Below are 26,819 nucleotides of genomic sequence, written 5' to 3' on the forward strand. Positions count from 1 at the left end.
GATGTGCACATGCAGGTATGCGTGCATGTTTGTATGCATGTGCACATGTGTGTGTGTGTGAGAGAGAGAAGGAGATACAAATACGCATAAACATGTGCATGGACACAATTTTCATCTTGCATCTATGCTTAAATGGGTGCATTTGTATATATCTATACAAAAACAGTTTCTGCCAGGTTGACAAGTTACAGGAAGGTTGTATTTTTCTTTGGTGGGCCACGGCAGTGAACATGCAAACATGTTGGCAGCATGTGAAGGCTACTAATGGGGATGATTAGAGCTCTTCATAAATGTTTCTGAGTGTATATCAGAGAAACAAGAAGTCGGGCAGAGCGCAGACACCTAGCAATCACATCGTGGGAAGCATTTAACCTTTACTACCCTCAGTATCCCATAAGTCGTTGATTTTAACAGTCAAAAAAGGTTTCACCATGTCATCTGTAGTCATTTGTCTTATTTCGCTTGCGTGCTAGGAAACAAAGTACCATACATTTATTTTTATTTGTTATTTATTGTTGTTAGAGAATAATTTTTACAGCTGTATGTTGATGTAAGGCAGAAAAATCATGAGGTTTTATCCTCATGTGGTGTTGCTTATTGGTTTTCTTCAAGGTCTTTTGTCAGTTATTTAAATATGTTGTTCAGTTAGTAAATTTTATAGTCATCAGAAGGTTATATATGTGTCTATGGAATATATATAAGGAAAAATGTATACACACACCATCTTCATCACAGCTTAAAGGTGAAAGAGTTAAGATCAAGGCTGCAGCTGTGGCTTCATCATTATGTTCTCTGGTTTCAGTTATAGAAGGTGGTATAGCCCAAGCAGTGCCAGAACATCCAAAACGAGAGAACATCTTCTCTCTGAGTACCGCTTGTGGGGATGCCTACCTTTTCCAGGTGAGCGCTTTATTTTTAAACAAGGTCAACATCCTGCATCACTGTCACTTAACAGGGAAGAGCCCTGGGGCCAGGTGTGCAGAAGGCAGTAAGGCAGCTATGATCCGCAAAGCTGCTTACATTTTAAGAGGATTCTAGCTTTTAGCTGGCTGCCTGGCATTACCCATTCGGTTAACACCTCATAAATTTCTGTGCTCCACACCCTAGAAAGGTTTTTAATAATTTGCTGGCCACCTTTTCAATCCAATTTTGTTTTGAAGAATTAAGAGAGGGTACGGGCAAGAGAGGAGAGGGTGTATTAGGCTAAGGGAGATTGTACGAGTTCTCAACAAACTAGAAAGGACAAGAGAAGATTTTCTTAATCAGTTGCAAATAAATTAATGTTTGGCATCTTTTTTGAATGCTCCATTATGAAAAAGAAAGTAGACCCACGATTCTTTTCTCTTGAATAGCATTTTATAACATCATGTGATCGTCTAATTTTAAGCTAATCTAAGGTTGTTGTGGTTGATTGTTACATAGGCACAATCACAGATTGATTTGGAGAACTGGATTCGAGCAATACACTCAGCTTGTGCATCGTCTTTTGCTCGGCAACATGGTAAAGACAACACACTCAAGCTTCTGAGTACAGAGCTTCAGAAACTGGAGACAAACATTGACACTGTAAGTACTGATGGCAAATGTATGTGCACAGCGATAGTCTGAGAACTGACAGACGTCTTGCTTCTAAGAGATGGCTATTTTATGTGCTAAGAAATAGTCACATAAATTATGAAAGACATAGGCACTTTACATAGATGCAAACCCTCAAACTCATGAAATACTAACATATATAAACTTCATGTGGACTGATAGAACGTGGATAAACAGCTTTAGACATAATTATCACTAGTAGGTCATTTACACATGTAATAGATGTAAGCAATCTTATTAACGATTATTTACATATGAAATGAAAGATATCAGATGCTGTCAGCTTGGCTTTAAGCACAGATATCTACCAACAATCCACTTACATATGTAGATGAAAATGCTGGTGATTCAGTTTTGGGATGCTGCATATATTTACTACATTTCTTACTCACTGGCGAAGGCATACATCCAGTCCCTGGCGCATAACCTCTTATTTCTCATAAAGATGATAAAAGATTTCCAATATATTGATGGAAAATATATGCAGTTTAAGCTGAAAATTAGCCCTGCTTTCTGCAAATATATTTACTTGTTTTTGGGAACACATTGTGAAGAGCAGAGTGAAAGGTTGCCATCCATCAGAATATTAAGGTGAAGAAGGCAGAAAGTAAAAAAAAAGCAACAAAAACCCACCACACTTATCCAATTGCAAAGTTAAAAAAGAACAAATAATAATTCTGAGGGAATACAAAAATAAGTTGCTCTAATGGAGTAAACTTGAGTACATTTTGCTAGAACCATTTCTTTTTACTTTAAGATCGAAATGAAAAAGAAAAAAAGAAAACCACTGTTAACATGCACATGCACAAGCAGAATGTATAAAAATACAAAATGTCAATATTTCCATAAGGTCAAATGGCTTGAAAAAAATATAATGGTTTTTCATTTTTAAAAAAAATTTCTTTTGTATTTCTGAGTCACTAATTTCAGACAAAACACAATTCAGGCTCTCTCTCTGTCTTTTATCTCCAGGATGTGAAGATGAGGAAGATGGCAGAGCTGCAGATGACAGTGGTGACAGATCCACGCAGCCGCATTGCTATAGTGAAGCAAATTGCCCAGTGGGAGGAGAATCTAGAAAAGCTGTACATTGACCAGTACCGTTTTCGTTGTTACATTGCTTCACTACAGGGCACAGAGCTCCCTAATCCAAAGGTAAGATGTAGAACTATCAGTTCTCTCCCTTGTCCCGTACTGACTGTTAGGACACTCGATGGCTGTAGCAGCCGACAAGGTTCTCTGCAGTGGCAATGCTGGTTTAGTTCTGGTTATTCATTGTTAATTGCGGTTATTTATCAAAGAACTTTGGGTTTTATTGGTCTGGTATCATGAATAGCCATTTGGTCTAGACAACTATTCAGCAAACATCTTTTTCATGGTAAGATGGGAGTAAAATGGGTCCTTAAGTCAGGCTTTGTATCGGAGGTTGAGTGAATGGAGGTGTTGGAGCCATAGAATCTGCAGTGATTCTAAGAAAACTGCATAAAAGCATGAAAGAAACATTGTTATGTTTTTGGCAATATCTGTGAATCAGGGCATGTGTAATTCTTACGCTGTCATTTGTCTTTTGCTGAGGGATGTGTATTCCTTAGCTGTTAAGTGTTTGCTCTTTTGAACATTTTGAACTTCTCCATCTGAGAGTTTGAGAACATTGTGCTGACCTTCTCTCTGTGTCACACATCAGACACAGAAACATTCAGCAGACACTTCTCCTTCTCTGGCCTCAGTATTTTGAATTGTCTGCCCCTTTCTGTGTCTACAATCAAGGATTTCAAAGCCATTCTCAAAACCCAGCTATGCTTTTTGACCTTAGAATTTATGCTGCATATTTGCTGCAGTGTCAGCCATTTCTTGATGTTTATGTTTCTTGTATGCTTTGTTATTGATTTATTTATAGTCTTCTGTGCATCAGCACATTGAGCTCGCCTCTACATGGAGAAATGAACTGAACAAATTCAATCATTATTATTTTAGTGCTACTGCGCTGGTAAAACTTCAGGGATCCAGGTAATTCCAGTTAATGAAGTTAGCAAAAGGGAGACAATTTTCATTGTGTCAAATAAGTGTCTTGGTGCCTGGGAAACTAGTCCATGTTTACATGTTGCTGTCCACATGTAGATGTCACTGTCCATGCTTAGATGTCAGTGCCCACTCCAGTATGGGACTATCTTTACTTTATCTTTTTTGTATTTAAATGTCTTTGCCTGCTATATTCACATGTATAATGATATACAAAATATTGATAAAGACAAGCAGATGCCAAAGGATGATACAGCAGAGTGTTAGCCATCAAATGCTGAAATAACCCTTCACCAGAGTGCATTAAGACTTATTTCTCAATCATCACTTTTGTTGTTTTAGGTGCTTCTGGCCAGTGCTTGTAAAGCTACAAAAACCACTTTAGGACGATTAGGAATCTTCACTGTGACCTCATTTCATGCACTAGTGAGTGCTCGCAAGCCACTGGTGCTGCCAAATATTTATGGCAAAGGATCGAACAAGGGCAGCATGCTGTCTCCACGAGCAGAGCAGCCTCCAAGACCGCGATCTCGAACCCCAACAGGCACAATGGGAACCAGCGTCAGCTCAGAGTGAGTTCCTTTCATGCTTTCTCTCTTGGAGGCTTATTTAGATATTCTCTTACACACCTTTTGTGTTAAAACACCACAATGGCTACCTTATTAATCCTTGTGGCAATTATACCACTTGACATTTGTTGTCTGATAAGTGGATGAGTTATTGTTGAGCTTTGTTATTGTCATTTGTTGTTTTGTGTAGTTGAATAATTGCTAATTCTTATGTGGCTTTTATTGTTGACAAGCTCAGATGTTTTATAATTTTTGAAAGGGTCAATAAAATAAAATATTGGTAAAATACTGTGATTGTTATTTCTCACTTGCTAATTTATTTGGACAGTCTTCTACTCATCAACTTCTCTCTTTTTTTCAAGTTCTCTCACACACACACATATAATGTCCCTCAAAGATATGCACTAGCACTTAAGTAAAGTGTAAATTTTTTATGTAAAATTCTTTCATGTATAAAACTTTTAGTAAAAGGTTTTTTTTAATTATTCACTTTTGTTAACAGGGCCCTTTTCAAGTCTAACACAATTCGGGGCCACGATTCTTTAGAGAACTTGCTGGAAAGATCAACAACAGAAAACACTCTGACACAGGAGAGTCTATCTCGAGTAACTTTGCCAAATAACCAGGTATGCAACAAGAGCATGGTTAAGATGCTGTCAAGAAGCTCAAAACATGAGGGGATGTCAGGTGCATAACTCTGAAGATAGGAATGGTGCCCAAAAATGGCATGTAGAGATGAACCAAAGTCTATGTATTTAAGATTCATTTTAATGTTTACACAATATTTTCAGCTATCTTTTTTTATTTCCCTCCTATCATTCATTGTCATTTATGCTTCACTTTAGTTCATGTCTTTTTTGTGTGGGTGGGTGAGAAGCTATAATGGAAGAGAAAAAGGACAGGGAACTGTTCATTTATTTACATTATTATTTTTGTTATCAGAAACTTGAGTTTTTCTTTTAATTTACAAATATATTAGAATATACTTTTTATGACATGTAAAGTAGATCATGGTATGAACCCAGCAGCTGTCATTACTTCCCTTGGCTTATGAAATACTGCCATCACCCATGTCCCTGCCATCACTAGAGTGATGCCATTGGAAGTTTGGCAAATCCAAGAGTCCAGCAGGGATCTTAAATAAAACTTGCTTTTGTTTCAAGTATTTGTATATTCTGCTTAAGAAAATGTTTATTAGGACATTGTACTGTACGGGGAATAAATCTTTACTTTGGTTTATAGTATTATTGGAATCCAGCACTGTTGAAAGCAGAATAAGTCTTTTTAATTTGCTGATTATCATGTTTCATGTTTGTTTATATTCTTTTATGTTTTTTTACTTTTTCGGTAAATTGTGACTTCTTCAACTTTTTAAAGTTTTACTGTTCTTTTGTTTGGTGTGAACTGTCATCCGAATGAATTGCAGTGACAGATTTCTGTGATCTTGCGGATTTTGTGGAAAAATAATTTCGTCTTCTTGAGACTTCTGCTAGTATACATATTGATTCCTTTCACTTTACAAACTTGCAGTTAACTGAGAATAAGAGCAGTTTATTGTTTATTCCATTTCCCGGAGGAAATTGTCCTGAAGATAATACTAGTTTTACAACCTACTTGTTGATTTCTGCTCTTCTGCTTCAACCCAAACATGGAATCAACTTAACTGTGCCTTACAGTGCTACAACTTTCAGACGATGCTCATTGGAGTGGACAAAGGGACAAGTGTTCGGGACCTTCTGGAGGCAACTTGCAGCAAACGTCAGCTCAACCCTCGGGACCACTATGTCCGCATAAAGCCTATGGGGTCCACCGACGACAAGTTTGTCATCCCAGATCGCCACGACCTCGTAAAGAAACTGGTGAGCATGGCTACTATCAGATGTTGGGCGGTATAGGCTTTTAACTGTTGTCGTATGTTGTGTTTTGGCTGATAGCAGGTGTTTGGTTTTGCTTTTGTATTAAAAAAAAAAAAAATGATTGCTGCCTACAAATTTGTGTGTCTTTATTGGCATTCATTCGTCTTTTTTTAATGTCCTCCAACAATCTGCTTTTCTAAAAAAGTTACTGATCCTTGTAATGACTCTTACTTGTTTCCCGTTTTTTTCCCCTTCCTCACACTCCTTTATTAGCCACACAAGTAGAACAAAGAATTTCTGATTCATTGGATTTTTTAATAATTATCTTTTATTGCATTTTTCAGCGCTATGATGCCATAGAAGTGTGCCAGAAATGTATGTTCCAAATGGAACTGACCAAACCGACCAAAGATGGGATGTTTGGCTTTGCTGTGGAAGCAGAGCTGGCTGAAGACTTTGACCGTGATGATGAACTTCAGGTGTATGTCTGTGAGATCACACCTGGTGGTGTGGCAGAGAAAGCAGGTAGCTCTCTCTCTTTCATGCTTGTACATGTGTGAAGGCAGTCTTTCCATTTGCTACTATGTAGGGTCACCAGTCATGCAAAATCTCTCTCTCTCATTAGCAGAATGAACTTCCGCATGATTTGAGAATATTAAGGGTTTCTCCATTTCTAGGATTAATCAGCTGAAAGTTCTTTTATGAAACTTGTTTAAACATAGTACTTCAAACATTTGTTCTTTAAATTTCTAAATAAAGTTTTGGAATGATTAGCTCCATCAGAAATTTGTTCAGGTTTTCAAAGTTATGGTGTAGAGTTGAGTTCAGTAGCAAGGAAGCAAATTCCTTATATATTATTCAGAAATATTATAGATTGCTTTTTAATCATGATTTCTTGTTTTATTACAGGTTTAATTGTGGGAGATGAAATCCTGGTCATTAATGGAAAGATTGTGTCAGAGCTTGATATGGTGTACATTGAAACTCTTTTACACGAATCTCGAACTCTATTCCTGACGGTTCGCTCCATGCGGACACAACCACCACGTACAGATTTTGTCACCCACCACACTGACAGCTACATCAGCAACATGGTCTGTCCTCCACCCCCAGTTCAGCCCAGAATCTCAGAAAAGTCCATAGGGAACCTTATTGTTCCTGCTCCAACAGAAAAAGGTAAAGTGCAAGATAAAAATGAGAAGTTATTTTGTGTTCTACAAAATGAAAATATCTAATGGGCTGTGTATTTTTATTTAACAATAACCACTCAAAGACGTGATGTGAATGTGTGTGCTTGAGTTTGTATGTTTCTTTGTTGATTTGTTTGTCATTTTGTCCCACTATTTGTGTCTTGTGCCTTGTTCAGATTGGTATTAAAGAGGTTCAGTAATGTCATTATAGTTCCTCTACATTTCCTGTGATGGTGTTTCCCTGCGAAAATTATTGATCTTCAGTGAAACAGCTAAAGCAACAACATCCTTGCCAGGTTTCATATACAGAATATGAAGACTCACCCCACCAAAACATGACTAGAACACGGAGAGGACAGTGAGGGATGCAAACTTAATGTGAAATTTTGCATGTTCCAACAGCCTCTTAATAGGGGAAGAGGCAAACCAAGGATGCCTGTGGTGTCCTGGTTAAAACATTCACTTGTCACTACTTCAGTGAGAGGTTATGGGTTCAGACCTCTTTTCAGGACACTTTCTGTATGTGACACCTGTTGGCAGGGCTGGGCGTTGGGGTTTTCTCCAGTTTCCCTGCTCCATCTCTCTCATAGGGCAAAATCCCCTCAAGGTGGGAGCATTTTTCTACTAAAACTACCGGCCAACCAAGAGGAAAATTTAACCTGGTAGTTTCAAAGGATAAAAAAAAACCGCTAAATTCCTCAATATTTTTTCTATATCTTTCATTGAAAAGCAGGTGTGTTGTTCGCTTCAGCGCACCTTAAAGAAGACAAAAATATCAGTTATTATTTTCATTAATTTTGCAGATGGTGATAGTAAAATTCAGCCTGCAGTTGGGGATGTACCGAGTGCAGATCCAGTGCAGATTGACACTCTTCTGAAGGTAACTGTAACATTCCCAAATCTTTGACAACTAATGGAATTCTATTCCAGCATATGACTAGTATTGTCTAATCTTTTAAATTTTTTTTATAATCATCAACTGTCAAACCCGGAACATGTATTTCAACCGACCCAACATCGCACCTGTCACACCCGCTGTTAGCCTGTGAAAGTATGCGTGAATTGGCAAAATGTCAAATTCCAAACAGCAAAAAGAGCAGTTGAAACCACCAGCTGTCTGCACAATTGCAGATTATAAATGAAAGGTCGTGAGAATGACCTAGACCTGACATTAAGCCCATTACATTTAATAATAAAAGAGATGGGTGAATGGTGGGGGATGTAGAGGCCTTATCCAAAGCTCTTGTCAGTCTCGATGTCACAACATCATTCAGTATTTTACATTTCCGATACACCACCATAGGAATATGTTTTTGGAAAAATGAAGTTTGGTGTGTGGAGGGTAGAGTGTTTAGAGCGAGAGAAAAAGCGAGCGAATGTAACTATGGGAGGTCAGGGCTGGACCGGTGGTAACTATGGGAGGCCAGGGTTGGACCAGTGGTTACTATGGGAGGTCAGGGTTGGACCAGTGGTTACTATGGGAGGTCAGGGTTGGACCGGTGGTAACTATGGGAGGCCAGGGTTGGACCAGTGGTTACTATGGGAGGTCAGGGTTGGACCAGTGGTTACTATGGGAGGTCAGGGTTGGACCGGTGGTAACTATGGGAGGCCAGGGTTGGACCAGTGGTTACTATGGGAGGTCAGGGTTGGACCAGTGGGGGGTCGGGGGATGTATGGCGCAGACAATGGCAGCTTGACTTGCTGATGTTGCAGGCTGCTGATCAGGTGACGGCCATTTGCAGAACGGACCGCCAGGGGTCGACAGCAGATGACGTAGCGCCCAGCACGCGCTCACTGTCTGACGCACAGCGCATGCGCAAGGTCATCATGGAGCTGGTGGAGACAGAGCGTGCTTATGTCAAGGTTAGGCCTCCTTCCATGACACTCCTCGTTATCTTTATTCTTTCTCTTTGGAATCGGACAGATGACTCAGCAGATGACTCAGCAAATGCAAAGTAGTTTGGGTTTTTTCTTGTCTCAAATGACTGGATTAATTCTGCTGCACGATAATAACTCATGAAATGTGAATAATCCTAGCATGCACACCTGTTACAAGTCTTCTAACATCCAGGTGTATAGAGAAAGGTCGAGTCTTTGGCGTCACGTGTGTCATTGAATTATCTTTCTGTTCTAAAGTTATAGTCAGACTCAAATTCGCTCGGTGCATATCAAGCGGTGTCACTTCGGTGCTTCAAAGTGCTCATAATTATGTTTCCTCTCAGGCCACATGCACACACCTGACACGCATCGCATGGATTTCATACGCTCTGTCCTGAAAGTGTTTCGGGAATTGCTGAATTAGCTGAGTGTAACAAGTGGGACACAGAGAACTGTTCTTACAGTGTTCAGGGAAGGGCGAGGGTTGAGAAGTGTCTGCCAATTGTGAAAACAAACAAACAAAACAACTAGCCAGTCGTCTGTAGCAAATTTAGGAAGTAACACTGAACGGAGCACGCTCCCTCTTTGAGGAAGCGCCACTCCTCATATCAGCCAATATTATTGGAGAAGTGGTGCCAGTCAAGTCGACATTTACTGGCTTAGCTAGACACCAGGAAGCCATTGCGGTTTTTTTTTTAAATTTTCATAGCATCAAGAATATCAATTAATGTGAGTGGCATTTAGTAGAGAGGTTAAGCGACTTTTGCTTGGTGAGAGAGAGAGAGAACAGTAATGCATGTAGAGGGCGCTACATTTCTAGAGTGACAGCTGTTAGTAGGAGTCACAGTTCACATTGAGAACAAATGACTTCACCTTTCTGTGAGCACGATTCAACAATATTTCAGGCGCAAGAATCCAATAAGGGCTTGGCAAAGGTGAACAGCAAGAACTGTTTACGGCTTTTTGTCGACTGAACATGTAGCTGTGTCTAAAAATAAAATCAAGGTGTTTTTATTTTCTTGCATGCATACGTCTGATGGCATGGTCTAAACCCAATGAGAGTGCCAGGGTGACATGTCACCCTCGTTTTGTTTACAAGACATTTGTAGAATGTCCTTCACCAAGAAAACGACTGATGTATTATTTCTTTCTCTAAGAGTAGTCAATATTTCTTTGCTACCAAACTGCAGCTTCATGCTGCTGGGCACATCGCCACAATCGTTGTTCCAAATGTTCCTGTTGGACAGATGTGTGTGGAATGCGAACATAATCTTTCGCGTGAAGCGGTACCAAGTATTGTCGGTGTATTGTTCAGACATAAGTAAACGTATTTGCAAGAATTTCTTTTTGGACTTAGACCTGTATCCAAAACTTGGCATTGCTGGAAAGTAGGGACTGGTATGTCTTTGTAACATACGTGGGTCAAGATTCTAGACACCAATATCTGCATCAACCTTCTCTTGTGTAGAGCAGCACTGGATTACAATTGCCCTCAACTCGTTCACACCCATCAGGATGGCTCGTGATGTCAGGATTTGATTTTCGAAGGGCCGAAGGCAAAGAAAGACATTCTTCCCCCTTTTTTTAAATTTGAATCTTATGCATACATGCACATTAACAAACTACACGTACATTTACACTCGAGAGAGAGGGGGGGGGGAGAGACCTCAGTCGTATTCCTGATACTAATTCCCGTTACTAATTATAGGGCTGACGTAATCGTCTTTGTGTCAGATGTGAGGGAGGGTGTCACCTGTCCTTAGAGAATCGCGTGCCTGTTATGACCTGTCACGAGACCCATCATTATACTAATTAAATCCAGAATAAAAATCCATGTATGTAAAGGTCAGTATCTGCCATCGCAGTTACCGTACCCCGTGTCCTGGATGTGCAGGTCATGTGCTTTCAACAGGTCAAGATCCAGGCCGAAACTCAGGACAAAATTCCTTGTCCCATTGTATTGCCAACAGATTTGATAATGTACTGGAGAGGTTTGGATTTAGTGTTGACAGAAGTTCTCCTCACATGGCGGGTTACATTCTCACACAACTTTGCCGACTTTTATCCAGAGTCTGACTTGTGACCGCTTGAGGATCTTGACTGACATGTTAATGGTGGTGGTGCACTACAACAGCCACTTCTTTTTTATTATTCGTTTTGAGTGTCTGTGACTCATTTTTATTTGTTTGTCCTTGGCATTATGATCCTCATTGTTCATCATGTGCGTTATGTTTTGTTTTGGCTAACATCTTGTCATCATCCTGTCTCCCTCCCTCCCTCCCTTCCTCGCTTTGGCGATTTGAAGAAAGCGACCGGTTCGTCGCTTAGCAACTTCATCGTGGATTTGTTAAATAAATGTACTGTTTGTCTAAATTACAGTGTTTTGGTATCAAATGTTTTCTATGTCCGAGGCAATGTCTGTTTTCGTGACATGATAAAATTGTAAAACAAACCCAAAACTAACAGAAATATCATACAGTACATGAAGTAAAGCTATGAATTAATCACTCCTTAGCTTACAAAACAACCATAGCATAAGATAAATCGAAAATCCAGAATATGGCTGTCTCTCCAAGTTTTTCTATAAATTCAGTGTGCGTATGTGTGTGTGTGTCCGTCTGTATCTCTGTGTGCATATCCGTGTGTATGTCTGTGTGTATATCTGTGTGTGTGTCTGTGTGTATGTCTCTGTGTGTGTATGTCTGTGTGTTTGTGTGTTTGTCTGTGGTTGCAGGACCTGATGTGCCTCCTGTCCCGGTACCTGGAGCCGCTGAAGGAGGAGACGTTCTTGACGTCGGAGAAGGTGGCGGAGCTGTTCGGCAACATCACGGAGATCGTGCAGTTCCAGCAGCAGTTCCTGCACAGCCTGGAGCAGGCCATCGAGCTGGAGCCCGACTTCTTCGTCACTGACGACATCAAGCTCTTCAAGGTCAGGCTCTGACAGCGCATGCGCAGTAACTTCACTCTTTGTTCTCTCCTTTACAAGTACATGGTCACAGGCACGCAAGCCTTCATAACTTTGCAGATCAGTGAACACGTTTTCTTTGTTTTGTTTCTTTTTTTTTTTTTTTGCTTTTTTTATTAAAAAAAAAAAAAGTCCGCTAGAGTGTTTGTAAATCAAGCACGTCACCTGTGCGGTGTGTATCTTAAGACCTGCGTTCGTATCTCGTCTCAGGAGGGACACACGTACGTCTCTCAAGTGCTGTACTCACTGGTCCGTGACATAACACTGTTCATTGGACCTGATTACAAATCTGTTTTATTTTGATAGTGAATAAACTTGTAGATATTAACCTGTCGTTGTACTCGTAGTCTTGTGATTCAGGGCGGCCATTTTATTTTTATTCCAGAGAGTTCTCTTCTCTATCGGCGGCTCTTTCTTGTACTACGCCAACCACTTCAAGGTGTACAGTTCCTTCTGCGCCAGTCATTCGCGTGCGCAGAAAATCCTCAACCCAGGTAAGAGTGTACATAGAAAAGTGTTCACTACCTTAGACAATACACATCAATCTACATAGTATCGGGATCTTAATCTTCCAGTTCAAGAATCTCGTTTAATGTGTCATGTCTACCACAAGATGAGAGACAGTGACCAGGTGTTAATTCGAGCAGGTGGTTGTTGTACAACGCGTGTTCATTTGTTTCCCGCTCTTCTCGCAGAATCCAACGAGGCTTTGCGCGAGTTCCTGCTGGCCAGGAACCCGAAGCAGCAGCACTCAGCCACGCTGGAGTCGTACATGATCAAACCCATACAGCGCATCCTCAAGTACCCGCTGCTGCTGCAACAGCTGTGCGCCCTCACGCACCTGGAGACAGACGAGCACCATCACCTGACAGGTGAGAATCTCCTTTCGTTTATTAAAAGAATCTTCCATGATTTGAAGGCGAGGTTTGTGACGTAGATTATTGTATGTGATGACGTCATTGTGGTAAGACGATTGTATTGAGCCGTGAGCATGGCGTCACAGTGACGTGTCAGCCTGGTGACGTAACGTGCCTCGTCTTCGTGCAGAGGCGCTGAAAGGGATGGAAGCTGTGGCCGAGCACATCAACGAGATGCAGAAGATCTACGAGGAGTACGGCAGTGTCTTCAACGACCTCATGCGCACCTACCGAGAGGTGCACCCCAGCAAAACGGTAAGAGCGACTGTCGCGCGCCATCTTGGAAAGTCTGTCTCACACTGACTGACTGGCCTAAAGCACCTGATGAAGCCTGTCTCACACTGTATGACTGACCAGAGTAAAACATTTTTTTAAAGTCTGCTTCTCGCTGGTGGGTGCGATCTTCTGTGAAGGCTCAATCATGTTCCTGAAAAAGCCCTTAACCCAGCAGACATGGGTGCATTATTTATTAGATGTAAATCGGGGAAGGAGAGAGTTGGGTTCCCTACTTCCACTTCTGGGGGCGGTTAAACTGTGGAGCCTAAACTGCTACACTTGTGTCGATGTTGCAGCCGATTGAACTGTCGGTGGGGGAGCTGCAGATGTACGGCACGGTGGACTGGTGCAACATGGTGGACTACCTGGGCAAAGTCAAGAAGACAACTGACTTCGAAAACACCGTCTTCGTCTTCAAGATGGGCGTCGTCTTCCTCTGCTGCGAGCGACAGAAACGGCGCAAGTCCAAGGTTGGTCGAGAAATACTTTTTACTTATCAAAATATTTATTAATCAAGTTTTAAGGGGTAGGGGCTAGTTTTGTAGTTGGTTAAGATTTTTGCTTTTGTTCAAAGGTCAAAGTACTGTACCTTTATAGAGGCGTGCATGTATACAGGCGCATATAATGTATGTAATGTCAATGTAATGCTTCTCGCGTATGTAATGCTTCTCATGTCCAGTCCACCTCGTCTCGAACGTCCATGATCGAGAACCCGGAGCTGCTGGAGAGGTTCCGGACGCTGGTGCCCACAGCGGAAGTGCAGGTGTGCGGGGGCAAAGTAGCAGACATGGACCGCCACTACTGGTGGGACCTCATCCACTCGCGCGGCGAGGCCGAAGGTCGGCCAGAGCGGGTGTACCAGTTCTGCAACAGGTAACCCGTCACCTGCCCACCTCATCACCCAGATAATCCTGAGCTTGGACACGCACATCTCCTGCCCGTTATATTTTAGTTTTTGATATAGCTGAACATCCCTTGCTTGTTCTGGCTGTACGAAAGGTGTGAGGGAGATATTGTATGTCAGCTTTGTGTTGAATGATGGGCAGGCTTTTAGTTTTGGATTTCATCTTTTCTTTTCTCTGTCATTCTGTGATTCTAACCCCACCCTCAACCTTTCTTCTCTCCATTCGCGCTTTCTTTAGTCGCAATCCCTTTTCCTTACATTCTTTCCTTCATATACTAAAATGTGTGAATGACAAATAAATGTAGACTACCGCTAATCTCAGTTTAGTGTCGAGCTTTAACCCGATGACACCTTTTTTTTTTTTGCACGTCTGTCCACAGCACTCCGGAGGCCAAGTCGGACTTCATGAAGGTCATCCGCCAGACGATTCGCGAGAGTGTAAGGAAATTGCCTATTCCTCCCTACCGCCCCGGGGACCCCGTGTCCCCCAGTCGTGTAGCGGGCGTAATGTACGGTCACCAGCACTCCTCCACCCCCCAGCTGCTGACCTTGCAAAAGCGGCGAGTCGTCAAGTGTCCGGATGGTGAGCGCCATTCTATGGACATCGAGGAGCGCGTGGGCCGGGACTACGACAACCTCTTCCGCACGCGCAGCAAGACGGTCGGGGATCTAAACCAGGCCAGCCTGGAGGAAAGCGGCGCCCCTCCATTCGCGTCAGCAGCGGCGGCGGCGGCGCTGGACGTGGGAGCAGGCTCGGGTCGGAGGGAGAGCCCTGGCTCCTCCATGTCCAACCTCAGCAGCTCCAGCCACAGCGGCTCCGCCAAGCTGCAGTACGCCAGCACCAACCCCATCCACTACTCCTCGGGGTCCGTCAGCTCGGGCAGCGGGGGCGGGGGTGGGGTAGGGGGCGGCGGAGGAGGCTCGCCAGTGTGGAAGCCGCGCTCGGAGGTGGCGCAACGAGTGGGTGTGACCCCGCTGGACGACCAGTCGCGAGAAAGCACGTGCAGTAAGGACTCGGCCGACAGCGAACCTTCCTCGACTAGATCGTCGCTAGCAGGTCACGAGCTGCAGAGGCAGACGAAGACAGTGGTGTTTACAAACTTCCAGTCGTTTCCTGTGATCAAAGATACCGAGTGTTAAGGACGCCTGCAGGCTTTGAGGACCGGTCATTAGAGAGTTACTCGCGAAAGACGGGTGATGGTCATTGTTAAAGAAATTGTGGAATGAGGGGAGGAGGAATCGGGTGCTGGTTTTCCCCAATGGCAAGGCAATTCTGTCAGGGAAATCTTTAGCGCGTGTGGTTGCCTTGACCTCGCAGGGGGATATGCTCAACACGTCACTGGCTGGAGCCATACAGTGACATCACGGTCTGCAGCTGTGGATGACTAAACCAGAATCATTACACTTGCATTCCAACCAGTATTATTGCTGTGCAGGACTGGTCGTTGGGTTCGCCGAACAAACAAAACGGCCAGATATAATATAAGAAGTTAGAAAAGGAAGATGGCCATCGAAATCAGAGACTCGTTGAGCGAAAGATCAAAATGGGTTTCTGTCTCTTGTATATACGTTACAGCAGGGGCAAGTAATAATGTTCATGGCAAGAAGAGGCGGATAATGGTTGGGGGCTGATGTAGGCGTAGAGTGTTAAAATAAGGATAATGTAACAGCATAAGCCCATGACAGTGTAACCCAGCCTGAGGCATGTGATGATAAAGCTGAGTAGAACTAACGCCCTAAAAAAGAAAAAAGAAAAACCATACGCACCACACTCTAAGCAATCAGCTTGACTCCGATGGAGATGGCACGGCAAAATAAGACAATCGCCTGAGCAGGACTGGAGAGGGCTTGCCAAGTCATTGTGATCTCACCTGTACAGCAATGTCGGATTTTTGTGATCTCACCTTTACAGCGGCGCCTGGGGGTCGGGAGGGGCGGGGGTGGGTGGGGTTGAGGACATTAAGATGATTCGCTGAGTGAAATTCTCTGTTGCATGGCCTTGGCTTTCACGAAACGAAAAGCCATGTGGCTTAGACTTTTAAGTTAAAGTTTAGACAGTGGTAGACATCTCAGGAGTAAAATCGAGCTGTTGGCAACCAGGAGGCAGAACATCACGAAGGGCAATATGGCAGTACGAGACAATCGTTATCTCAGTCAAGATGACAGCATTTGTACTTAGAGAGGAGAAAATGCTTAATATTCTTGTTCATATTGAAACAAAAGCATGAGACAGCTTGGCGACGAATTTGCGTGTGGAGAAGGTTGCGCAGTGGTGGATATTGCATGCCGGGCGATTACATGTTCTTGTAGACCGTTGCCGGGCAACCAGGCATTTACCTTGGAGCCAATTCTGCCACCTTGTTGCCACTGGCTTGTTTTTTCTCACAGAAGTGTAGACACGTGCATGTTGATGTGTGTGTGTGTGTGTTGTATTAGGTGTATTTATTTCTTTGGCGAAATATTCTCTTTTCCTCTCCCCCACGACTCCCATAAGAACTGTCTTCCATCAGACGGAGAAAGCTTTTAATGGCCATCAGGGTCGACTGTAAGATATTAGTTGGGCACCATGCTGAGTGGAAACACATCAAACCTTATAAATTATTAACCTAACGTGGCTGATCTCGGAACTGCTGAATTTTGCAGACAGCCAGCGACTCTACAGGGGAAAAAATATTTATTCCAATAATAAAAAACCAGTGGTTTGTGGTTTGTTTTGCCCCTTTTAGACGTTAAACAACTGGACCGCAAAAAAAAAAAAAAGCCAAAAAAACTGAGAAGCAAATACTTTGATTCTCGCAGCTGACTGCAAAAAATAGAACGAAAGAAAGAGTGAGAGCGTGAGAGATGGAGACGTGAGTGATGGAGGACGTGAAGCTTGTTCATCCTCTACTCACTGCTGTACTTTTCTGTGTTTCGCATTGCAGACACACTGACGGCGCCACTGCCATAATCTAAGGTTGGTTTAAACGTTCACCCAAAGATCACCAGAGCGTTCACGTGGGGTGAGCATGTCTTTGCTGCTTGGTCACCACGTGGTGGTTTGCGGGGAACATGGGGAATGCTTCGTCTGCCTCTGCTTTCCCTGTGCTTAGTTTCCCTTTTGTTAATTTATATTTTTGCAGAGCCTTCTTTTCGGTAACCTTTGGTGGATGTGACGATCCCCGCTGTTTTCACTCGTTTTTTGTGCTTTTTTCTTTGTTTTTTGCTGGGTTTTTTTTCTCAACCACAGCTTGTGTCTCGATACAGAAAATTCGGTGTTCTTGGAGATAGTCAATAACCCAGGATCGAGGCGAGACTACGGAGGCTATTGGGAGGGAGTTAACTTTGGGTAAAAGTTAAACTTCATGTTGGTTGATGCTCCTCACATACATTGTGACAATCGGACTCGGCGAAGACAGAAAGCTGTGGCGTTTATTGCTGCTATACAAACGCATGACCAAACTAGAATTTCAAAGATAAATTGAAACTGTTTTTAGTCTGGTGTGCTGGCTTATTTATTTATTGTGGAAGGGGATGTGGGAGGTTGGTGGAGTCTTCTGTCGGTGTTCTGCAATAGTCTGCAGCTTTACATGTCTGTTACGAGCTTCTCATTTTGTCAGCAAAAGGTGTTGGGCAAGGTGACACCGTCTGCTGTGTTGTTTTCTTCCATTTTATTTGTTTGCCTATTCCAACCTTTTTTTTCAAGCGATATAGTAAGACTTTGTTTGTTCTGTTTTAGCAGCAGCAAAGCACATGCATGATTCTTGAAGCAGTTGCCTGACAGGTTTGGTTCGGTTCTTTTGTAGTGGCGATTTTTGTAAAGCATTCGACTTGTGTAGCAAGGCCATGCGGTTATGTGCAATTAATTTCTAAAAACTAAAACACAATGAGTAAATGCGTTTCTTGTTTCTTCACAATCCTGCGTTATGTTACATTCTTGAGAGTGTCAATGATCAACTAACTGAAAATGTAATTCTTCAGGGAAGTGAACAGTGCATGTGTGATATCCTCCATTTTATTTTCATCATTTATGAATTGGTCCAAAACTAGTTTGCCTCTTCAAAGCATGCATAAAACAAGACGAGTGCTGTGATAACAAATTTGATGACAAGTTAACGACAGACAGGTGAACCTGTAACTCTATGTCATTTAGTTACAGGTGTTTTTGCATTCTGTTTGGTTTGCAAATATTTCTTACCTGTTTAGGGTTAAATGGTTTGTGGATGTAGATCTCGTTTAACAGCCTTTGTATCCCGTTTTTTGGTTTCTTTGAAAAATGTAAAGGGACCAATCAGACCGATCATGATATTACCCACTTTATGTCTCTTTTAAAACAGCTTTGGCAAATGGTCCTTTCTAGTTGTATCTTCTTCTTATTCTTTTTTATTGCTAATGTGTGAAATTTCAATGGTTTGTTCTTCACTCAGTCCTGTTATCTTTGCTGGATATTTCGTCCCTGAGTTGTGTCGTGATGTGTCCACTGAGGCTTTTGTCAGTAAACCCTAAATATTGTAGTGCTTCCCAACTGGTTACCAATGAAAAACCACATTTATTAAATATCGCACTGTTTCTTCACTGCTGCGTGTCTGTCTGCTGTTTGAGACATTAAATGTCAGTCGACTATCACCATCTTGCAGTTCCTATTATTGCTGTAACCAGTGGATAGCTAGAAGGACGTTAAAGAGTTTTGTTGATTGGTATTATGACTAAAAATTAAATATAACTAGTCCACCTGTAGGCTCATAATAAATTGTTCTGTATGTATATAGCACTTTCAGTGCACCTTTTAAGAAACTGCTGTCTTAATTCATTTTTTAAATTATCTTAAAATATTTTGTGTAATTGTGTCTTGTCATAATAATTTTAATGGTTACCACAGCAAATGACATTTTCTTAAGTATCAGTATTTCTTTTTGTCTTACATCCTACCTTGCCTCAGTCCTCGTTAATATCATCTGTGATGAAGTCAGCAGTTTAGAGAACCGGAATTTCCCAGAATAACTAAACTTTCGTTTCTTATCCCCGCATGTCTATACTAACCGGTTGTGCAGAAGATGAAGAAACAGTATAGTTTATGTTAATCAGTATAGTTTATGTATTGATGTCGAGTCTGTATCAAGACATTCAAGAAACATTATACGGGAAACGATAGGAAGAAATTCAGCCAGCGGTTATCCCAGCAATCATCACAATTAGTCATTGCTTCAACTGCCGACTGTATAAGTCAAAACTAATTATGAGATACCCCCTGGACTGAAGTTTTGGTGCAGATGGTATAATTCAGTTTATTTTGTAATAGAGCTAGTATTCTCCAACTACCTTGAATGAAGAGAAAACATTTGCTTTATCTCAACCAGTTTTTTTTCTTTCCACTTTTCAAGAGGTACCTATTTAAAACAATTTCTTTTCTATTGTGACTTTTCTAAATTTTGGGTCGATAACCAAAAATGATTACTTCTCATATAGAATATGGAAAATATATTCGCAAAATAGCAGCAGGACCAGTGGACCATATTGAACGTGCTCACTAATTATGTGGCCAATAATTGAAAAAGAAATGACCGTGTCAACATCCCATTGACTGGTTTTGTTTTGGAAGTGATAATTGTGGTAATGTAATCGCACTCGGGCTTACGTTTGAGTAAAATTTTGAAACTTTGAGAGAACTACAACACTAACCTTTTGGATTTAGCAAAACATAAACATATTGTTTACTTGATTGACCAACTGACGATTTTCTGACTTAATCACATTTTATACACCGGGCTCGGAACCACCAACAGGGGACCACCACAGAGCGAGAGGAGAGAATGTGCTTTAGCAGAAACTTGTTGTTTTCTGTTTACCTGAGGGAGTCACACCTGGTTTCTGTCCACAGATGCCCAGTCATCGCTGATGTCATCGGTGCTCGGCGTTCTTCATCTTCGTGTTGTTCGTGCTGTCATGTTGCTCTCTTCTCCCTTTCCCACCTCATGACTGTTTGTCTTGACAACATTTGTCACTGGCGACCTTTGGCGCTGATTGTCTCGCTGGTCGAGACGGAGGACTGACTACAGAGAGCTCAAAAAACTTTACGCACTGTTGTGGATGATCCATGTGATGACATTGGAAACTGTGTGTTGATGATGTCAAAGTTCAGAGTAGGTGTATGTTGACTGTGATGATGGGTTTTTTTTATTAAGAGGAGGAGCTTTCTGCAGCATAATATACGCATTGTACAAACATTTGATCATTCCTGGTGCAGTCACGTGAAGAAACATTCAACAAAGCTAAATTCACAAGACAGCTAGATGTAAAAACTTCATTTAATGCGTGCTATAGATGTACTGTAGAGGACTAACATTTAATGATTATTATTTTATTATGTACAGGTTAGTGTGGATAACAAATAATGCTTGAGAGGGTTGCAATGGATTTCCACTAGTCTCGGCAGGATGGGTATCAGATCATGAAAACTCCAGTGACATCTACCTGACTACAATCATTTTATAGGAAATTGGGGGCTGGGTGGAGTGTGTCACGTGATATTTGTCTAAATTTCTTTGATGTATTTGTTGGAAAAAAGGTGTTCTGTATTGAGACAGAAGGCATTGTTAAAATCAGCAGTGGCCGACACTTGACCAACACAATTGTTACAATTAGTCGCAGTTTATTGAAGTCTTGGCGGTTCTTTTAACTGACTCGTGGAAGTTCAGGCAGCTCTAACGGGCTTGAGGACGCTGGATTTTTAAATGACATTTGACATCGAGTACGTCACATTTGAACTATACGTAACCTCGTTTTGAAATCCTTGTGTGTACATTTGTGTGTAGCTCAAGTTTGTCAGAATGAGCTTCTTAGTCTTGTAATGCGGGAATAGGGCAAAATGTCATCTGCTTGCAAGGAAGGGTGCACTTGTTGATAATTATTTCCCTTGAACCACACCCTGTCTCTTTGACCCTGCGACTGGAGAGAGCAGGGCTTGTGTGAAGACAGAATAATATCCTTCCTCCTTCGATTTCATCTCTTGTGCATCCTTTATATTGATCTTCCAACTCATGTCTTGTTAGGATTGGCTTTCTTTATGTTGAGGTTTTGCTTCTTCTACGCTGGAAGAGAATGTCAGAGGAAGATGAGAAAATTGTCCTTGACCTTTGTCCTTCATACACCTCTTTCTGCTCTTTTGGATTGTGATAATAAGCATAATGCGCTTGCCCAGTCTTGTCTTTATCTGTCGGGACATTGACAATGACGCATGTAAAAAATAAATAAATAAAAACGCTTGACTGAGTACCTACAAAGACTGTGCAGCTGTCAGCAGCTGGGTCAGCCATCTTTGATTATTCTAGGGGCTGCTCATTCAACTGTAGAAACCAATTTCTGGGAGTTTTTCATTCGGTTTGTGAGCCTGGCTGCGTCCTGTCAATATTAGAATTGTAAATACTAGTCTGTGACAAAGATAATGTAAAGACATAGGTCTGGGGGACTATTTTGTACCGTAGTGTTTTCTAGCAACACTTATTGTCGAGCTGGGTCACAGCACACGACTTTTCTACCAAGTCCCTCGAACACTGCACTGGTCCTGAGACCAAAACTATGATAACGATTTCTCAGTCCTAGTCGATGCTTCTGTGAAGTGGAACTTTGCCTCCTGCTTCATTTGCTCCCCGGTCCTCGACCTTCGCATGGATGGCGCCCACCAGCTTTAGTCGTGTAGATGGCTATGACGGCAAGGGGCACAACTGCTTAGCTACCAAGCAGACTTCCTACCAATCTGACCACCGTTCTACCTCAGTTATGTTCCCTTTCCCGTAATTTTCGCCCACCTGACGGGAAGCTTCTACAGGCTGCCAACACATGTTCGTGTGTTGATTAAACAGGCAGCAAAGTGGAGGCGATGGCAATCGTGGGAAAGTTGGTGACGTGCTTCCTTGAGACTATTGCAAGCAAAATGGTGTGGCGGGCTTTCCCACGACCTGTTTCTTTTTTAAGTGAAATTAATATCCATCATCTGGAGAAATCTGATAATCCAAACGAAGCCATTAGAGGAGAACCGAAACAACATCTCGCACCGCCGGGGGCTAAGATTCAAAGCAACATTAATTGCTGCTGCAACAATGTGTACATGGGCACAAGCTGTTTGTCATACCGGTGAAAATATACACATCCCCGTTTCGTGTGGAACAACACGTTAAAAGGCGGTTGTGGTTCCCAGGAGTGATCGCTCTGCAATTAAATGAAAAAAAGGTAACGGGTAGAAAATGTACTTGACTGCTTGGGAAGAAGATGAATGACCTCTGTGTCCTAGTCTTGCTGTGATTATTTATAGTAACCCAGAATACGATCATTGTGAGATTTCAACCCCGATGAATATTCAAGAAGTCGGATGAGACATCTCGATCCAGAGAGTGTTTCTTGGAGGTCTACATTTTTAGAGGATGAAGATGGGATCGGCGTCATCAGGGTGAGAAAACGAAACAGAAGTGTGTCTCACCTCCCAATGATTTCAAAATGGCGGCCACTTGAAGATGTAAGATCGCCGCTTCCCTCCTACTTTCGGGTTTTTTTCAGCGGGACGGGGAGCAACTGCCATCGCTCTTCTCTCGGTGACGTAACGAGAGGAGGAGCTGAGAACGTGCTTTGACAACCAGACCACTTCAATCATTTTTAGGCGCTAGAAAATTGAGGTGACCCCATGTGACCCACACCTACCTGCAGTTTACCCTCCTTAGTGACTGTCGCTATGACCGAGATGCCGAGGTTGCTGGGTGCTGGAAGCGATGGAGGACGAGGCCAGACGCGGCTACGATACGTCACTGTCTCCATAATGTCTGACATCCCCTTAGCTGTGTACACCTGTTCTAGTTTATTTTTTTCTTGGAAACTCCTTGGTCTCACAGCCTGTCTAGAGCAAAATGGGCATTATATAGAAATATACAAATTGTATACAAAACCTTTCGTTCTTCCACAGTTCCTTGTCCTTTTCCTCCCTGTCCTTTTGAAGTTGCTCACTATGCAGGACAACGGACACGCACAATTGTTGCATGGCTGTGTGCGGCCATGGGTAGCCTAGGGAACCAGTCAGCCATGTTGTCTTCATAGTCATGACGAGTCTTGTGACATACATGCGCTGGAAATGTAGAAGTGAATGCACAGACGCGTGCTTGTATCGTGAAACGGGTGGATCTACCTGTACTTGTGTAGAGACCGTGTAAGTGTAAGAATGCTCAAGTGTAGTTAGGCGTGTGGGCGGATATCTGAGTAGAGACCTGTTTGTAGAGAAACCATACCACAGTTCAAGCAGGAAACAGTTATAACTGGTCACATCCCCCACTTCCATTCCAATCCCCTACCTGACTCTTCCTCGAATTTTCCTTTCATTGTTTTCCTATCTTGATTATCATTCTATTTGTCTGGAACAACTCGTCAGATGTTACAATTTACAGAGAAAGACAGCCAGCCCGAGGTCGACTGTAATTCCATGAGTTTTTTAATTTAATTTAATTTTTTTTAAACAAAAACTGTTCAATAAGTCAAGTGTAAGTCAAACATGGCGAGATTATCTTGTTGACATGTATTCGTTCTGTTTTATGCCAACTTGAAGCCTCTGTTCGGCGCAGTATTATGTATGCATTACCATTTTATTGTTTGTCTTATGAAGTCTGCTTAAGTACGCTACTGTGTCGCTTGTGTTTGTTTCTATGGGTTGATATCATCAAATTTCATGGCCATGCTGACCACATGGCGGTTTTGTCTGATATTAAAATAAGAGAAACTTTTGTCTCGCTACAGTCAATGACTGAGCCAAGTGGACAACTGAACAATCACTACAGTCACTCTCTCGCTTTTTTTCTGAGCCAGAAATTGATGATATAGAAACATTGATAAATATACTTCATCTGTTAACTTCTGTTTTTTTTTTTTAAACTGAGAGCATGCGTGCGTGTGTGTTTTTCTTATGTGCACAAAGTCTGCGTTCATGTTAATTTCTAACATCTGCTAATATGTTAACAAGAAGCCCATCTGTTCTTTCAACAGTTCTGCCACAAACTCGTATTACTCGACTGCTGGGAGACGACTTTTTTTCCAGTTAACCACTAAAACGAAGCAGTTGTGTACAAAGCTTCCGGTTTAGTCACATTCAATGTTTAGGCTCGCCGAGACTAACAACGGAGAACTTCGCAAGAGACTAAGCGTTGGTCTCGGCAGACAGCAGTCCACCTATACACGTCCGTGGTTCTATCGACACTAAACAAACATCCAAAACTACTTTGATTAGAAGTATGTATGTTTTGGTGGACATGGTTCTCATCAAGCTCTAGAGGGAAAAAAAGTTAAACCCAAAATTTACTCTTGAGCGACAAACCACCATAGGGGTTGTAGTCGTGAAGGCAAGCTGTTACCCGAGGACAACATAGAGAACTTCGGACAAAACACTTTGTCTCCATGTTGTTGAGACCCCACTGATGTTACTTTAGTCCAGGACATCTTAGCCACTGATTTATTACTACGGTCACAGGAGTAGAGCTACAAAGGCGAGGCATTGAAGTATAAAGTTCGACACAACACTGCTTTCACGGTAGCAGCATAAACTGGTTACTAATGTTCCATAAATCTATGTGTATATATCTTACACACAACTTATCTTGAAACGTACAAACAATCACACAAACAAAACATATGAAGTCTCCACTTGGGGACAGACATTAGTCACTACATGTCTCTGTCTCTGGGGACGAGCGACCTCTCAATATGACATTAAACTGCCTTTTGTGGTCACACGTTGTCTTCGTGGCCATGTCCTCCCGGACACACATAAACTAGACAATCCACAAAACACAACACGGCCCCGCAGACTGCGCCTATTAACAGTTATAAACGAGAACAAAATTACTCATTGCTATCTCTTGAAAAGAATACATACAAATTTCAACATACAAAACCCCGAGATATACAAAAATACAAAAACCACATCTTGCTCGCAGCCTCCTCTTCCCTCCCACACACACTGTCCCTCCACTCGCCGTGTGTCCTCGGGAGGTGAAGGACTGGGCCGCTACAATTAATTTAAATTGTCTTCCCCTATTTCTTGTTCCACTAGCTAAACAACGAATCCCGATGAGTCATTCAGCAGGCTACAATGTGTAGAGATGTTAGTGACTATGACAAGAGAAAATAACAATAATCTAGGAATTGTTACAAATGACAAAGAATGAGAAATACTGCAGTCTGAAGATAACACACTGATAGGAAGGATGTTGAAGAATCCTTAAGTCGTACTAGTTATAATGTTGAGTAAGTTTAACAAAATATGAAGATTACAACTCAGAAAACTTGAAAACACATACGTTGGGGGGTAAAAAGAAAAGAGGGGTTCTCGTCGGATTTATCCAAGGTAAATCATTACATAAACTCTTTTACTTCAGCTTTTACAGTTACACGCGAGCAAATTAAATGTTGTTTTACTATGGTGTCGTCCTTACTTTGACATCCTCCATCTTTCTCAACGTGTTGTCGAGCGGTTGCGAGGACAAACAAATCGATTATTTAAAGTCAATAAGAGGATGCGCCTGCGCTGTATGTCGGATGATGCAGATCACGTGACAGCAGCAGCAGAGTTCAGTGCCTTCCCGAAGGACGTGCTTGGATCGTAACAGAAGCTATAGCAAGCAAGTGTGATTCATTACTTCAATACGTCAGCCTTCCACCGAGCCAGCCATCGGACACGTCAGCACCACTAACAGAGGCAAGTGGAGAATATTCTTTGTATGACCGCTGATGGTCAGACATGTCACTTGACCTTATCTACGTGTAGCTCACAACCAAACCGTGACCTCACCTGCCTCATGGCTACGGAGAATGCCCGAGAGCTTCACGAGAGTCAAATCGCACAAGGACTGTACAAAGGATGACAGGTATGATATGGCGGTCACACTCTCATTTCTTTCGTTTCCAAGTGATAAAAAAAACTTCTAAAGCTTGAAAGTTTTGGGGGAGAATACAGATGAGTGATATGACAGGCTTTTAACCTATGCGTTGAATGTATGATAGGTCTGTTTAGCTCTGAAAACTGTTTAAAAGAATTGAAATGATAGTACACACTAGTAAAGTTGACTAACTCTATAAGAATCATAATTCAAATAAAGTTTAAAATTTTAATAAGTGCGTGCTATGCGTGTGACAAATGAGAAAGTACTCGAATGAAGTTTTAAGTGTTGAAGTATCAGTTTCTGCTTTTGCTATTGGGTTTTCCACATTTGTTACAATGGTGGGAATTTATTTAGCCACATGTACAACAGTAATGTTTTTATATTAGTGTGCTCCATTTCAATGTCACATATGATGAAAATTTCTCAGTTGAGACGATCTACCGGCCAATGAGGCCTCGTTCTGGTTTCAAGATGGCGCTTGCGTAAATAATGTTCATGAAGCTCATCGTCGTGCTGAGTGATTTTTCCAAGTTACCTTATGTGTCACCTATCGGTCGCCCATTATGATGGACGAGCTGGATGTGGCCCACTGTATCATTCTGGATTTTAGTTTGTTTTTGTTTTTTTAACGATGCAGGTGACATTTTCGGGAATTCCCGCTACGGGATGTCAGCCAAAGTGCTAGAAACAGATGTTTCCTTTAGTGTCTCTGGTGCAGCGCAGCCTGCATCTTAGCCAAGACTATCGCTGCTGTCATCATC

The 26,819-nt window shown here is 42.0% G+C and overlaps 2 protein-coding genes across 8 annotated transcripts in view; both read left to right on the forward strand.

The window, feature by feature from the left end:
* LOC112567355 overlaps positions 1-24,034 on the forward strand; it is a 116,652-nt gene extending 92,618 nt beyond the window's left edge. The window contains exons 9-27 of one of the 7 annotated variants that reach the window (XR_003099807.1): positions 803-900; positions 1,423-1,566; positions 2,569-2,751; positions 3,958-4,187; positions 4,687-4,810; positions 5,861-6,043; positions 6,385-6,565; positions 6,950-7,216; positions 8,034-8,110; positions 8,944-9,093; positions 11,843-12,037; positions 12,459-12,567; positions 12,769-12,945; positions 13,121-13,245; positions 13,563-13,736; positions 13,946-14,139; positions 14,551-14,608; positions 17,095-17,172; positions 20,028-24,034. Coding sequence is in view for 4 of the 7 variants with exons in the window: in XM_025244031.1 (XP_025099816.1) it covers positions 803-900; positions 1,423-1,566; positions 2,569-2,751; positions 3,958-4,187; positions 4,687-4,810; positions 5,861-6,043; positions 6,385-6,565; positions 6,950-7,216; positions 8,034-8,110; positions 8,944-9,093; positions 11,843-12,037; positions 12,459-12,567; positions 12,769-12,945; positions 13,121-13,245; positions 13,563-13,736; positions 13,946-14,139; positions 14,551-15,310 (3,371 nt within the window). In the remaining 3 variants the exon portion in view is untranslated. Of the gene's footprint in view, positions 1-802; positions 901-1,422; positions 1,567-2,568; positions 2,752-3,957; positions 4,188-4,686; positions 4,811-5,860; positions 6,044-6,384; positions 6,566-6,949; positions 7,217-8,033; positions 8,111-8,943; positions 9,094-11,842; positions 12,038-12,458; positions 12,568-12,768; positions 12,946-13,120; positions 13,246-13,562; positions 13,737-13,945; positions 14,140-14,550 lie in introns of all 7 variants that reach the window. The other 6 variants (XM_025244035.1, XR_003099805.1, XR_003099806.1 and 3 more) reach the window with 6 other exon arrangements.
* A 1,744-nt stretch (positions 24,035-25,778) lies between these two features.
* LOC112565553 (E3 ubiquitin-protein ligase XIAP-like) overlaps positions 25,779-26,819 on the forward strand; it is a 45,736-nt gene continuing 44,695 nt past the window's right edge. Inside the window, exon 1 of the mRNA XM_025241061.1 lies at positions 25,779-26,043. The gene's annotated coding sequence lies outside the window, so the exon portion shown is untranslated. The remainder of the gene's footprint in view (positions 26,044-26,819) is intronic.

This window comes from Pomacea canaliculata, linkage group LG6 (genome assembly GCF_003073045.1).
Source record: "Pomacea canaliculata isolate SZHN2017 linkage group LG6, ASM307304v1, whole genome shotgun sequence".
Classification (NCBI taxonomy): domain Eukaryota; kingdom Metazoa; phylum Mollusca; class Gastropoda; order Architaenioglossa; family Ampullariidae; genus Pomacea; species Pomacea canaliculata.